Raw genomic sequence first — 13,978 nt, 5'->3', positions numbered from 1 at the left:
CCTTGGGCTTGCCCGGTCAAGGCACATATGGGAGTCGAAGCTTCCTGCTCCTCCCCCTTCTCTCTCTCTCTGTCTCTCTCTCTCATTCCACTCTCTAAAAAAAAATAATAAATTAAAAAAACCGTTTCTTTAAAAAAAAAAAAAAAGATAGTAGCTGCTATTATCATTATTCCCCACCTTTCTCTTCCTGTTTGATAACTGAGACCAATGAGGTTTCCTGGCCTCTGAAAGCTGTATGGGGGACTTGGAGACTCCCAGAATGGTTGCTGGAGAGAGGGTGAAACTTGAAAATACAGGCTGAGAGGAAAATGGTGGTGCCCAGGCCTGACACCCTTCTCCCTACCCCACCTTGCCCTGCTCCCTGCAGTCCTGTCCAAGAACAGCAAGCCCATTCACACCACCATTCTGAACCCACATGTCCATGTGATTGGAGAGGATGCAGCTTGTATCGCCTATATCCGCCTCACCCAGTACATCGATGGACAGGGTCGGCCTCGCACCAGCCAGTCGGAGGAGACCAGGGTCTGGCATCGCCGGGACGGCAAATGGCTCAATGTCCACTATCACTGCTCAGGGGCCCCTGCCGCACCGCTGCAGTGAGCTCAGCCACAGGTGCACCTGGTGGGGAAGGTCCGGAGGGGCTAGCACAGGTGGGGGCAAAGGGGGAAGAGGTGGTTGAGAGGTGGCATTGGGGGAGGAGATATGGGTCACCCCAGGAATGGCAAGGACTGGATAGTATAGTTGTGACAAGTTATGCTCTTAAGTCAGAAAGACTTGGGTCTAGTTCCAGGATTCCAAATTGGGTGACCTTGGACAAGTTACTTCCTTTCCTTAAGCTTTCGTTTCTGTAGCTGTCTTAAAAAGGGGGGGGGGCCTGGCCGGTTGGCTCAGTGATAGAGCATTGGCCTGGCATGCAGAAGTCCCGGGTTCGATTCCCGGCCAGGGCACACAGGAGAAGCACCCATCTGCTTCTCTACCCCTCCCCCTCTCCTTCCTCTCTGTCTCTCTCTTCCCCTCCCGCAGCCGAGGCTCCATTGGAGCAAAGATGGCCCGGGCGCTGGGGATGGCTCCTTGGCCTCTGCCCCAGGCGCTAGAGTGGCTCTGGTCACAACAGAGCGATGCCCCGGAGGGGCAGAGCATCCCCCCCTGGTGGGCAGAGCATCGCCCCTGGTGGGCGTGCCGGGTGGATCCCGGTCGGGCGCATGCGGGAGTCTGTCTGACTGTCTCTCCCTGTTTTCCAGCTTCAGAAAAATACAAAAAAAAAAGGGGGGGTGCCTATCTCATTATGTTGTGAGAATTAAATAAGACACTTATAAGTAAAGCATTTAGTAAGTGGTCAGCAAATGTGAGGCAAAACTAGCTTCTTTCCCATCCTCCCCCTTCTCAGGTAGGCCTGGCCACATGTGTAGTGTGTTTAAGGCCCTGGAACTCATCTGTGTGTTTATTGTCTCTTCTGTTACCATGTCTATCCTGTTTGACAGGGGCATTAGGAGATCCCAGCTGGAGGTCGAATCTTTGCAGCCAGTGGCTCTGGAGGGCCTGAGTGACAGCGGCAGTCCTGTTCGTTTGAGGTTTAAAACAATTAAATTACAAAGCGGCAGCAGCCAATGCACGCCCCTGCATGCAGCCCTCCCGCCCGCCCTTCGTGTCTGTCTCTGCTGTACTGAGGTGTTTTTTACATTTAAGGGGAAAAAAAGAAAAAAAGATTGTTTTAAAAAAATGGAATCCATACCATGATGTGTTTTAAAACCACCAATAGCCCTTGGGCTGGCAAGAAAGCAGGAGTTTGGATGATGCCTATCCTGGCATGAGCAGCAGCTCACTCACCAGCCCTGAAGAGGTGAGCTTGGCCTCTGGCCTCCATGGACTTAGGAGACCAGGCAAGAACTCGGACAAAACTTTGGGGGCCATGATGTGATTGCAGCCCCTGAGGTGGCCTGCCTGCTCCAGGTCTAGGAATGGACTTCTTCAGAATTTGTATAGGCACCTAGAATGAGGCTGATGAGAAGAACATCGTGGCCAACAGACCTACTTGAGAGAGAACGCAGCTTCCAGCCTGCTGTGGAGGCAACTGAGAAGCAATGGCCTCAGGACTAAGGGCCTGAATGTTGCTGTACTGTTCCATTTAGTGTAGAGGGAAGAGAATTGGTGCTGCAGAAGTGTGTCCGCTACGAAGCCGATGAGAAACCTCGTGTTAGTCTGACATGTACTCACTTACTCATCCATTTCTATAGGATGCACAATGCACGTGGGCCCTGATATTGAGGCCCAATCCCTGCATTGGGGAAGGGGTAGGGGTTGCACTTTGCTTCGTGTTTGTTTTCTTATAACTTAGCGAGGAGAGAGCCAGACCTTGGTCAGGGCTCCCTTTGCTGCCTTTGGCAATTCTATTTCTGTGCTGATTTGGACCATCTTTGTCTTGCCTTTTCATGGTGGTGGTCCCCGTGCTGACCCTCATCTGGACCTGGGCCCTCTGCCAAGTGCCCCTGTGGGATGGGAGGAGTGAGGCAGTGGGATTGAGTGGATGGTTGTTTCTATGCATTCAGGCCGCCCTGAGGGTTGCCTCTCTTCTTACTATTCCCTTGCCACACGCACGTCCCATTGCTTTTCCTGTCTTTGAGATTGACCAGACTGCTTTGGCAAGAAGAAGAGGTACCCACTTTAAGAGGTCTCTTTACTGACCAACTGAAGTATAGACTTACTGCTGGACAATCTGCATGGGCATCACCCCTCACCACCTGCATGTACCCAAAAGAGGTGTCCAGACAAGACTCCCACCTACATTCATTGTCCCTCTCTGTGCTCAAGGAGTTCCATTCCAGGAGGGAAAGTTCTATATTCTAAGCAGATAGCAGAGAATATAATGGAGGAGCAACTGGTCATGACCTTGGTTTCCCCAAAACAACTGTGCAAACTTGTCTGCACAAATATTTGCACTATTTGGGAGGGGGAAGTGGGTAGACCCCAGCTGCCTGGACTACCTTCAGGAGACAAAGCTACAGATTTACCTTGGAGCCAGCTGAGATGAGAGAGCAAACTCACAGGTGCTGGTGCTTGAATTTAGCCAGGCTCCTCCAGAGCACCTCATGCATGCCCTGGCCCCTGGGCCCTAGCCCTTTCCTGCCCTGCAGCCTGCAGTACCAGCACGCAGACATCTTCACCACAGGGTTTGGTTTTGCTGGCTTGAAGACAAATGGTCTTAGAGTTCATTAAGACCCATAGCTTCATATGGCTGCTCCAGCCCCACTTCTTAGCATTCTTACTCCTCTTCTGGGGCTAATGTCAGCATCTATAGACAATAGACTATTAAAAGAAAAATCACCTTTTAAACAGGAAATGGAAGGCATTTGAGGCAGAATTTTTGCATGATGACATAGAAATAATTTAAATAGTGTTTGTTCTGAATGTTGGTAGACCCTTCATAGCTTTGTTACAATGAAACCTTGAACTGAAGATATTTAATAAAATAACCTTTAAACAGCCCATTGTGTTTCTGCTGTTGGGGGCTTGCGACCACAGGCTTAGATTTTAGCAGCCCGGGTTACAAGGCTTCAGATGGAGAGATATGTCTTCCCCCACTCCCCTTGGGCCCATTTTGGAGTAAAACTTGATACAACTAATCAGCATCCACACAGTAAGTTCACCGGTCTGCTGAGGCGAGTTTGGGATAGGGAGGAAGGATTTGGGCCCCTCCACCCACCCGTGGGCCGGCCCGGCTCCCCCTCCGCAAGGCGGAGTGGACGAGCCCGCACCCTCGGCCCGCCCCTGCCCGGCGAGCGGCGGCGCTCGACGCTCGGCCGACTGTGCCAAGTTGCGGGGAGGAGGGGTGCCTCTGTGCGGGTGGGGCTTGGAGCCCGCCGTCTCGGAAGCCGAGGCTCAGCGGTGGCTGTGGAGGGCCGTCGGGCGCCCGGCATCCCGGCCGCGCAACCGCCCGGCCCGGAAGCGGCGGGACCGGAGCGACCCCGCGAGCGGCGGCGCGCCGCCTCCCCCCTGGTCGGAGCGGTGGTTGGGCCCGGCTGCCGCGGAGCGTGCGCTCGGAGATGGCGGAGCCGCCGCGCCGCGGCCTGAGGCCCCGAAAGCAGGGAAGCCGGGCAGCTTCGGGACTCGGCGGAGCCCGGGGACAGCGGGGACGCTGCCCTGTCCGCCGGGTGAGCTGCCCTTGAGGATACCACCCCGCGTATGGTCGTCCGCAGTGCCTCCCCTCACAGACGACCTCTGTTACCACCAGAACCGCCCGCCGGTCGTCCCGGCGGCCCCTCCGCGCGGCCCTGCACGTCCCGCCCCGTCCCGACCCTTCCACCGCCTCCCCGCGGGGGCCCCGCTGCCCTCCGCTGGCCCCTCAGTGCGGGACTCCTCCTCCCTCAGGTCCCCCGGCAGCGTGCCGGCCTCGGTGTCAGCCAGACTTCGCCCGCGGGGCTCCGCAGCCGGGGCTCCCCTCATTGCCACCTGCGCCCCGCCTCCCCTCAGCAGGGTCCCTCCATCTGTGAGCCTGTGTGCCAGCCCCCGCGCCCATATCTCTGCTTGTCTCCCAGCGCGGGGCCCCAGGCCCCGTCGCTGTTGCTGCCTTCCAGCCCGGGCCGGGGTGGCCCCTCTGGGTTGTCCCTCGAAAGCCTCCCACTGCTGCACACACGTACAGCACTCCCACCCCGTGTTCCTGCTTTCTCATGCCCTTCCCCCCACACCCTACCCCAGGACTCCCTCAGCACCCCTTCCCTAAAGACTGCTGTTTCTTCCAGGTATGAAGCCAAAATGCAGTGGTTCAGAGCACGGCCTGTGGGGCTTGACAGGCCTGACTTAGAATCCCAGTCCTCCTCTGACTGAGCTGTGTGATCCTGGGCAAGTTGTTAAGAGTCTCTGTTCCTCAAATTACACATACGGAAAATGGGGATAATAATATCTACCTCTTATCTTCCTCTTAGGGCTGGTGTGAGCATTACATAGATGGAAAGCTCTTAGAAGAATGTCTGGCAAAGAGTAAGCTCTTAATAAATGTTAATTAACTATGATACCCAATTTACTTAAGTATCCACTTCCCCTCCGTGACTTCTCACTGCTTTGTTTTCTCCGAAGAGTTTTCCAATCCTTAGGATTCACCCCTTCCCGTCATTGTTTTGATCTTCTCCTGTTCTTTTTTCATGTCAATGAGTTTTACCCAAGCCAAAGCTGAACTACCTTAAATTATCTTTCTCATTTCCAAAAGAGTCTGCCTCTGCCTCATCACCCCTAAGATGTGGGTGCCTGCCAGTGGCTGGGAGAGAGGAATTCCCACCACTGGCCTTATAGGAGTGGCTTAGGTGGGGGGCGTGACCATAAAGCTTCTAGAGGGTCAGTCTATTTAAGAAAAGTTTCTAAAATTAGGTCTTCTTAAAACTTTTTTAAAAATTTTTTATTTTTATTCATTTTTAGAGAGGAGAGAGAGAGGGAGAGAGAGAGACAGAGAGAGAAGGGGGGAGGAGCTGGAAGCATCAACTCCCATATGTGCCTTGACCAGGCAAGCCCAGGGTTTCGAACCAGCGTCCTCAGCATTTCCAGGTCGATGCTTTATCCACTGCGCCACCACAGGTCAGGCCAAAACTTTTAAAAACAAAAATAAACTGGTTTCCAGTCACACTGACCTTATTGCTTTGGTCTCTTTTATTGGTTGGATGTGACTTATTTCTATCATCCAGCCCCACTCATTTTTCTCTGTTTTTTGGGGGGTGTTTTTTTTTTTCTTTTTTACAGGGACAGAGAGAGAGTCAGAGAGAGGGATAGACAGACAGGAACAGAGAGAGATGAGAAGCATCAATCATCAGTCTTTCGTTGCGACACCTTAGTCGTTCATTGATCACTCTCATATGTGACTTGACCGCAGGCCTTCAGCAGACCGAGTAACCCCTTACTAGAGTCAGCGACCTTGGGTCCAAGCTGGTGAGCTTTTTGCTCAAGCCAGATGAGCCTGCGCTCAAGCTGGCAACCTCAGGGTGTTGAACCTGGGTCCTCCGCGTCCCAGTCCAATGCTCCATCCACTGCGCCACTGCCTGGTCAGGCTTTTTTTCTGTTTTTATAACAGGACTAACTCTGTCATGTCTGCTAGCTGAGGACTTCTAAGCGTTCATAGATGAGCGTATCATACCACCTAGGCTAAGTTAGGAAAGAGAAGTGGTATAGATAGGGAGAGAGACTCTGGACTCAACTCTCTGGCTTTTCTTAGGTCCCAGTGATGTGGTCTGCTCTTGGCTACATTTTTTTTTTTTTTAATATTTTTTAAATTGTATTTTTCTGAAGCTGGAAACGGGGAGAGACAGTCAGACAGACTCCCGCGTGCGCCCAACCAGAATCCACCCAGCACGCCCACCAGGGGCGACACTCTGCCCACCAGGGGGCGATGCTCTGCCCCCCCGGGGGGTCGTTCTGTCGCGACCAGAGCTACTCCAGCGCCTGGGGCAGAGGCCAAGGAGCCATCCCCAGCGCCGGGGCCATCTTTGCTCCAATGGAGCCTCGCTGCGGGAGGGGGAGAGAGACAGAGAGGAAGGAGAGGGGGAGGGATGGAGAAGCAGATGGGCGCTTCTCCTGTGTGCCCTGGCCGGGAATCGAACCCGGGACTTCTGCATGCCAGGCCGACGCTCTACCACTGAGCCAACTGGCCAGAGCCCTCTTGGCTACATTTTTATCATCTCTTTTGACACTGGCACAGGTGGGGTGAAAGGCATTGGATGAGTACTTTTTTACGAGCAGTGGAAAAGAGAGTCCCCAGTTTCTGGATTTGGAAGCTAATAGAATGATTAGCTAGCAGCACTTGCATTCTCTTTCACTGGAATTCCCCACCATAGTGTCCATCTGGCTGCAAGTTTGTTTATTCTGTTAGTCTGTGATGTTGGGTGTGATTGATGAAGATTAACAGACTCATGAGTTTCCTTTCATGTGATATTTCGTTGGAGCACGAGGCTTCTAAGGCTTTCTGTCCCTTCACAGGAAGACCAGAACTCCTGCTGGCTTGGTCATGGGCTGGGAACTCCTTTCAGAGCAGGTTCATTTTCAGTTTCCTGGTCTGTTTGGCTTTTTGTTGATGGAAGAGTGCTCCTTTCCAGTCCTTGAATATACTGTTCCATCTCAGAGCTTAGCTCAGGGAGGAAAATTTAAACAGTATTCTAAGAAGGAAACAACCTCTGAAACTAAGATATGAGACTCAGATTGTGTTGTTCTTCAACAGGAGTTTTTTTCTGGGAAAACAAATCATCCAGTGAGCAGAAGGTAAGAGAAATGGGGTGAAGAGGGTAGTAGATTAATGACAGTTCCAAAAGGAGAAATAACCCATCAATTTCTGTCTTACAGATAGGAAGGGCAGAGACTGTGAACTTTGCTGACCTCTGATGTGAGGAGCTCAAGCAGGACCAAGAGTGGAGCCTGGCTAGATTTGCATCCTGAAGCTATGGGCCAGGGGGCCATGGTGACCTGACACCAGTGGACTCTGTCCGGTTGTCCCCGTTTGCCCCTTCTACTTCCCCTACCCCGTACTAAGGGAACTTGTCTCACCTCCTCAGGGAACTGACCCTGAAGGAGTTTCTTTCACCTATTTTCCTATTCTTCCACCTTCCCAAGAGAGCCCTAGCCTCTAGAACTCTTTCCTCCCATCCCTTGAAGTAGTCCCCATCCCTGCCTCCCTTCCCCCCGCCATGCTCAAGCTGTGGAAGGTGGTATGCCCAGCTCGGCAGCTGGAACTGCATCGCCTCATTCTGCTGCTGATCGCTTTCAGTCTGGGCTCCATGGGCTTCCTGGCTTACTACGTATCTACCAGCCCCAAGGCCAAGGAATCCTTGCCTTTGCCCTTGGGAGACTGCAGCAGTGGTGGGGCAGCTGGCCCTGGCCCTGTATGGCCTCCAATCCCACCTCGTCCTCCCAGGCCTCCAGAGACAGCTCAAACCGAACCTGTGGTCCTTGTGTTTGTGGAGAGTGCATACTCACAGCTGGGGCAGGAGATTGTTGCCATCTTGGAGTCTAGTCGTTTTCGTTATAGCACTGAGCTGGCACCTGGCCGAGGGGACATGCCCACATTGATTGATCATACCCATGGCCGCTATGTCTTGGTCATTTATGAGAACTTGCTCAAGTATGTCAACCTGGATGCCTGGAGTCGGGAACTATTAGACCGGTACTGTGTAGAATATGGTGTGGGCATCATTGGCTTTTTCCGAGCCCATGAGCATAGCCTACTGAGTGCCCAGCTTAAGGGCTTTCCCCTTTTTCTGTACTCCAACCTGGGGCTCCGGGACTACCAAGTGAATCCTTCTGCCCCACTACTGCATCTCACACGCCCTAGCCGCCTGGAGTCTGGGCCATTGCCCGGTGATGACTGGACCATCTTCCAATCCAATCATAGCACATACGAACCAGTGCTTCTTGCTAGCCTTCAGACAGCTGAGCCCCCTGTTCCAGGACCAGTACTTCGCCGGGCACGGCTTCCCACTGTGGTACAGGACTTGGGGCTTCATGATGGCATCCAGCGGGTCCTCTTTGGCCATGGCCTTTCCTTCTGGCTCCACAAACTTGTTTTTGTTGATGCTGTTGCATACCTCACTGGCAAGCGCCTTTGCCTGGACCTTGACCGCTACATCTTGGTAGACATTGATGACATCTTTGTGGGCAAGGAAGGTACCCGCATGAAGGTGGCTGATGTTGAGGTCAGTCTTTTTCCTTAGAAGTTGTTTCAAGCTCTGACCTGTCAGACTTCCCTTCCTTGATTCTGAGCTTGCCATAGGTATACTCCCTGCCCTTTCCAGGTAGGAAGAACAGTACTCATTTTCCCCCTGCTCAGTCTGCTGTCTCCTGATTCTGTGTCCCTGCTACTCTTCCCAGGCTCTGTTGAGCACCCAGAACAAACTCAGGACCTTAGTTCCCAACTTCACCTTCAACTTGGGCTTCTCGGGCAAGTTCTATCATACTGGTGAGCTAATTCCCCTGCTCCTTTAGCATGTCAGTCTTAGTTCAGTCTCTCTCTTCACTGCCCTTCTTCCTGGGTAGACAAGTTGAAGAGGGGCAAGATTGGGGGTCAGAATGCTGTGAGGAGCTAGTGGTGGGTATGAATTTAGCTTAGCGTGGGTGGCCGGAGGGCAAGTTGAAGGGTGGCAAATAGTCTTAGATGGGAAGATGTCCCAAAGATAGAAGGTGGTCAGTGTTGTTACAGAGAAGGGCACAGGGGCCAACTGGCTGTGTTCAGTGGGCAGTGTGTGATCGTAGGGACAGAGGAGGAGGATGCAGGGGACGACATGCTGCTGAAGCACCGCAGAGAGTTCTGGTGGTTCCCGCACATGTGGAGCCACATGCAGCCGCACCTGTTCCACAACCGCTCCGTGCTGGCTGACCAGATGAGGCTCAACAAACAGTTTGCTTTGGTGAGACCTTTGGATCTCTTCCCCATAACTTTTTCCAAAGATAATGCTTTCTTTTCAGCCTTCCCCTTATGGGGTATCCTTTCCATACCCTTCCAATTTTCTTTTCTGTGGAGGCATCCCCACCCTCTTTACCCTTTACTCCCCAAACCTCACCAGGTCCTGGTGAGAGTCTATGCCATTCCCAGGAGCATGGGATTCCCACGGATCTGGGGTATGCTGTGGCTCCCCACCACTCGGGCGTGTACCCCATCCACACGCAGCTCTATGAGGCCTGGAAATCTGTGTGGGGCATCCAAGTGACCAGCACTGAGGAGTATCCCCATCTCCGCCCTGCCCGCTATCGCCGTGGCTTCATTCACAATGGCATTATGGTGAGGGATTCCCAATACAAACTTGATTTGAACTCCCACATTTTGACATCCTCCAACCTGCATTGATCCATCTCCTGTCAACTGCCAGTTCAGTACACATAGTAGGGGGTAGAATGGTGAAAGTCATAACACATAGCAACAGTTCTATTGCTATAACTTCAGGCTAATTCCTCCACAAACCCAGGGAATCCTAATGCCTCAGGACTTTTATCCATCTCCTCATTTTGCCTTTCAAATCTCATCTGTCCTTGCTTCTTTTCCCTCCAGGTGCTGCCACGGCAGACATGTGGCCTCTTCACTCACACGATCTTCTATAATGAGTATCCTGGAGGCTCTCATGAACTAGACCGGAGCATCCGAGGTGGAGAGCTCTTTCTGACAGTGCTGCTTAATCCGGTAAGGTGCCAAGAGGAAGGGCTAGAAGATGGAGAGTCATCTTGTCTGTAGGCTGGAACCTTTGCTCACCAAGCCTGATTCTGAGGTAGGTAGGCTCGCTAACTCTGATATGCAGGCATCCCTTTGCAGATCAGCATATTTATGACCCATCTGTCCAATTATGGAAATGATCGACTGGGCCTGTACACCTTTGAGAGCCTGGTGCGCTTCCTCCAGTGCTGGACACGGCTGCGCTTACAGACCCTTCCTCCTGTCCCTCTTGCACGGAAGTACTTTGAACTCTTCCCTCAAGAGCGAAGCCCCCTTTGGCAGGTATGAGTGGATCTCCAACTGACCAGAGACATGGTGCGGGTGGTGGTGGAAGAAAAGATTAGGCCTCATCTGATTCTCGGCCTCACCTTCAGAATCCCTGTGATGACAAGAGGCACAAAGATATCTGGTCCAAGGAGAAAACCTGTGATCGGCTCCCCAAGTTCCTCATTGTGGGCCCCCAGAAGACAGGTGAATCATCCTAACTGTTGCTCTTGCCCTCCCTTAAGCCTAAAGGATTCTGTGGCCAAAGAACTCTCTTCTCATAGACATCCCACATTAATCCTGTCTCTTGAGACAGTGATTCGTTTTTATTTTATCTTTTCATAAGGGAAAGTTTATTTAGAAAGTTACAGAAGTAGTAGAAGGGCTCTGGAGCTTAGGAGAGGGAGAGAGAGAGAGATATGCACCGTGAGGGACAAAAGAGGGAGGGAAGGCACTGGCATGCCCTGGGGAAAGAAAGGGGTGGGAAAAGGTAGGTGTGCTCCATAGAGCCTCTGACACCGTGACTCTTAACTCTGGTTGTATATCAGAATCTGTGCAGTTTTTCTTTTAAAAGATCCACAAGTGACCCTGGCAGGTTTGCTCAGTGGATAGAGCATTGGCCCAGCATGCAGACATCCCAGGTTCAATCCCCAGTCAGGACACACCTGATAAGCGACCATCTGCTTGTCCCTGCTCCGACACCCCTTTCTCTTTTTCTTCCCCTTCCTGTTCTCTTTTTCTTCCCCTCCCCCGTCTCTCTTCCCCTCTTGCAGCCAGTGGCTCTATTGGTTCAGCCCTGGGTGCTGAGGATGGCTCAGTTGGTCCACATGTAGGCCTCAGGCACTGAGGATAGCTCGGCTGATTCAAGCATCAGCCCCAGACGGCAGTTGCTGGGTGGATCCCAGTTGGGGCACATGCAGGAGTCTGTCTCACTGTCTCTTCTTCTCACTTAAAAAAAAAAAATCCATAAGTGATCCTGTTGTATATCACAATCATCTGTAGTTTTTGTTTTAAAAGATCTACAAGTGATTCTGACACAGTGATAAGAACCACTCTTTTAACCCTTCCCTTGGTTTCTCTCAGACTTTCTATCTCTCACTCTAATTTGGCCAAAAGGATGTTACTACCCAGAGTGGTTATTTTCTTACCTTTTTCAAACTCATGTTGTTGAGCTGGCTTCTCTCCCACAATGGCCTGTACTTTCCTGTTTAGGGACCACAGCTATTCACTTCTTCCTGAGCCTGCACCCAGCTGTGACCAGCAGCTTCCCTAGCCCCAGCACCTTTGAGGAGATTCAGTTCTTCAACAGCCCTAATTACCACAAGGGCATTGACTGGTGAGACTGGGACCCATTGGAATGCTTCTTACAGGAACACTCCCTTCCCCCAAAATACCCTATTTCACCTTTCACTGCATAGACATCTGGCCCCTTCCTTTTGCCTCTTTTTAAACTGAATTTATCAGAGTGTCTATTTAACAGTATTGTATAGGTTTTAGCTGCCAAGTTCTGACACACCTCTGTATACCGTATTGTGTGTTTACTCCCACAAGTGAAGTCTTCACCTATCACCATTCTGCATCTTTTCTGTGCAACTTCCTAGGTACATGGACTTCTTTCCTATCCCGTCCAATGCGAGCACTGACTTTCTGTTTGAAAAAAGTGCTACCTACTTTGACTCAGAAGTTGTACCGCGGCGAGGGGCTGCCCTCCTACCACGAGCCAAGATCATCACTGTGCTCACCAACCCTGCTGACAGGGCCTACTCCTGGTACCAGGTGAACCTGAAGCTAGGGACACATTAGGGCTTGAAGAAGAGAGGTGGTGACTTCTAGAAAGAAGAAAGGAGTAAGGGTAGGGAAATTAAACTAGTACCTTGAGGAGGGGTGCCTCTGCTATCTGTTCACCAGACCAAGAGTAGGGCAGAATAATTCCGTCAAATCACCAATCCCTTGTCTTCCTGTTGTCCTTCAGCACCAGCGAGCACACGGCGACCCAGCTGCTCTGAACCATACCTTCTACCAGGTGATTTCAGCCTCCTCCCAGGCCCCTCTGGCACTTCGGTCCTTGCAAAACCGCTGTCTTGTCCCTGGTTACTATTCCACCCATCTGCAACGCTGGCTGACTTACTACCCCTCAGAACAGGTACAGGTCCTCCATATCTCCCATTGGGGTCCCCCTTCCCTACCACTCCCCTTCAGCCCAGAGACTTCTAAGAAATACACATCCCTGTTCCCAGCTGCTGATTATGGATGGGGAAGAGCTACGAACCAACCCAGCTGCTTCAATGGACAGCATCCAGAAGTTCCTGGGTATCACACCCTTTCTGAACTACACACGGACCCTCAGGTGGGAGAGTGTGACCCAGGGGAGGAGGATTATGGGGGAAATGGGGAAGCAGGTTGACCATGTCTGGAAGAGACATGAATTTACCCGGTCTTGCAAGGGGAGACATGTTCCTGTGGGCTGGTAGAGGTAGTGTACATTTGAGGGGTTCAGATTCCTTTTCTCCCTGCCCCCAAATGGCCTCTTCCTGTTGAGCAGGTTTGATGAAGGTAAGGGATTCTGGTGCCAGGGACTTGGAGGTGGTAAGACTCGCTGTCTAGGCAAGAGCAAAGGTCGGAGGTACCCAGATATGGACACTGAGGTAAGTTAACTCTGGGGCAGGTTATCTCTGCACCTTTAAGTTCTGATATTTTGTCCTACTCCTTACCGTTTCTGCCTTCATTTTTCTCCTGTCAGTCCCGCCTTTTCCTTATGGATTTTTTCCGGAACCACAATTTGGAGCTGTCAAAGCTCCTGAACCGGCTTGGACAGCCAGTGCCCTTATGGCTTCGGGAAGAACTGCAGCATTCCAGTCTGAGCTGACATCCCAGCCTTCATACCAGCAAAAGCCCTGTTTCCTAAGGGGCAAGCCCAGAACAGGGTCCACAAGGGGGATTTGAGTGGCTTGGCCGCTCCCCCTTCTACCTCAGTGGCCCCCAGGCCTGGGATGGCTAAGAAGGGAAGGGCATCCCTTTTCCATAGCTCTGGGATCTGCCAAAAGGGCATCCCTTGATACCCCACATTATGGTACTAGTCACCTTTGACCCATGGTCTTGGACAGTAGGGTGGAGTTAGAGGCAGGGTCTAGAGCAGGCGTCCCCAAACTACGGCCAGCGGGCCTCATGCAGCCCCCTGAGGCCATTTATCCGGTCCCCTCCATACTTCCGGAAGGGGTACCTCTTTCATTGGTGGTCAGTGAGAGGAGCACTGTATGTGGCGGCCCAATAGTCTGAGGGACAGTGAACTGGCCCCCTGTGTAAAAAGTTTGGGGACCCCTGGTCTAGAGGAACATATTAATTGAATGATTTCCCTCTTCATCCCCAGAGTAGCTATACCTGGCTATAGGAGGGACCCCTGTGGGATTAATGGGATCTACCTGTGGCCTGGCCTCCCTAATGTCATTCACATTGAATGGGGATGAGGTCTGACAGTGGCTCATAGAGCTGAGTATGAGCCCTAGCTGTGGGCTAGAAATGTCCCTAATAAACATCCTTATTTTTCTG

General features: G+C 52.0%; 2 protein-coding genes across 21 annotated transcripts in view; both read left to right on the top strand.

Moving 5' to 3' along the window:
• The window catches only part of CAMK2G (calcium/calmodulin dependent protein kinase II gamma), a 59,634-nt gene extending 56,151 nt beyond the window's left edge, over positions 1-3,483 (top strand). For 18 of the 19 annotated variants that reach the window (XM_066349817.1, XM_066349831.1, XM_066349824.1 and 15 more), the window contains 2 exons: positions 368-612; positions 1,482-3,483. In XM_066349817.1, the coding sequence (XP_066205914.1) occupies positions 368-600 (233 nt within the window). In that variant the 3' untranslated portion in view covers positions 601-612; positions 1,482-3,483. The remainder of the gene's footprint in view (positions 1-367; positions 613-1,481) is intronic. The other variant, XM_066349832.1, reaches the window with a different exon arrangement.
• A 328-nt stretch (positions 3,484-3,811) lies between these two features.
• On the top strand, positions 3,812-13,976 carry NDST2 (N-deacetylase and N-sulfotransferase 2). 2 transcript variants are annotated; one of them, XM_066348836.1, is made up of 17 exons: positions 3,812-4,148; positions 4,737-4,836; positions 4,920-4,974; positions 7,193-7,233; positions 7,315-8,660; positions 8,836-8,923; positions 9,217-9,371; positions 9,557-9,742; positions 10,010-10,138; positions 10,268-10,450; positions 10,543-10,639; positions 11,645-11,768; positions 12,034-12,208; positions 12,405-12,575; positions 12,670-12,779; positions 12,975-13,077; positions 13,173-13,976. In XM_066348836.1, the coding sequence occupies exons 5-17, from the start codon at positions 7,656-7,658 to the stop codon at positions 13,296-13,298; spliced, it is 2,652 nt and encodes an 883-aa protein (XP_066204933.1). In that variant the 5' UTR covers positions 3,812-4,148; positions 4,737-4,836; positions 4,920-4,974; positions 7,193-7,233; positions 7,315-7,655; the 3' UTR covers positions 13,299-13,976. The 2 variants fall into 2 exon arrangements, with proteins under 2 accessions (XP_066204933.1, XP_066204934.1); XM_066348837.1 differs by lacking the exon at positions 4,737-4,836.
• Positions 13,977-13,978: the final 2 nt, after the last annotated feature.

The sequence above is a fragment of the Saccopteryx leptura genome, chromosome 9, assembly GCF_036850995.1.
Source record: "Saccopteryx leptura isolate mSacLep1 chromosome 9, mSacLep1_pri_phased_curated, whole genome shotgun sequence".
Taxonomy (NCBI): Eukaryota; Metazoa; Chordata; class Mammalia; order Chiroptera; family Emballonuridae; genus Saccopteryx; species Saccopteryx leptura.
Note: the sequence above shows the minus strand (reverse complement) of the source record. Positions and strands in the feature narration are given on the sequence as shown.

Coding starts and splice junctions, on each gene's coding strand:
- NDST2 (XM_066348837.1), top strand. CDS start 7,656: ATGCTCAAGCTGTGGAAGGTGGTATGCCCAGCTCGGCAGCTGGAACTG. Junction 11,769..12,033: donor TACCACAAGGGCATTGACTG/GTGAGACTGGGA, acceptor GCAACTTCCTAG/GTACATGGACTTCTTTCCTA. Junction 12,576..12,669: donor CTTACTACCCCTCAGAACAG/GTACAGGTCCTC, acceptor CCCTGTTCCCAG/CTGCTGATTATGGATGGGGA.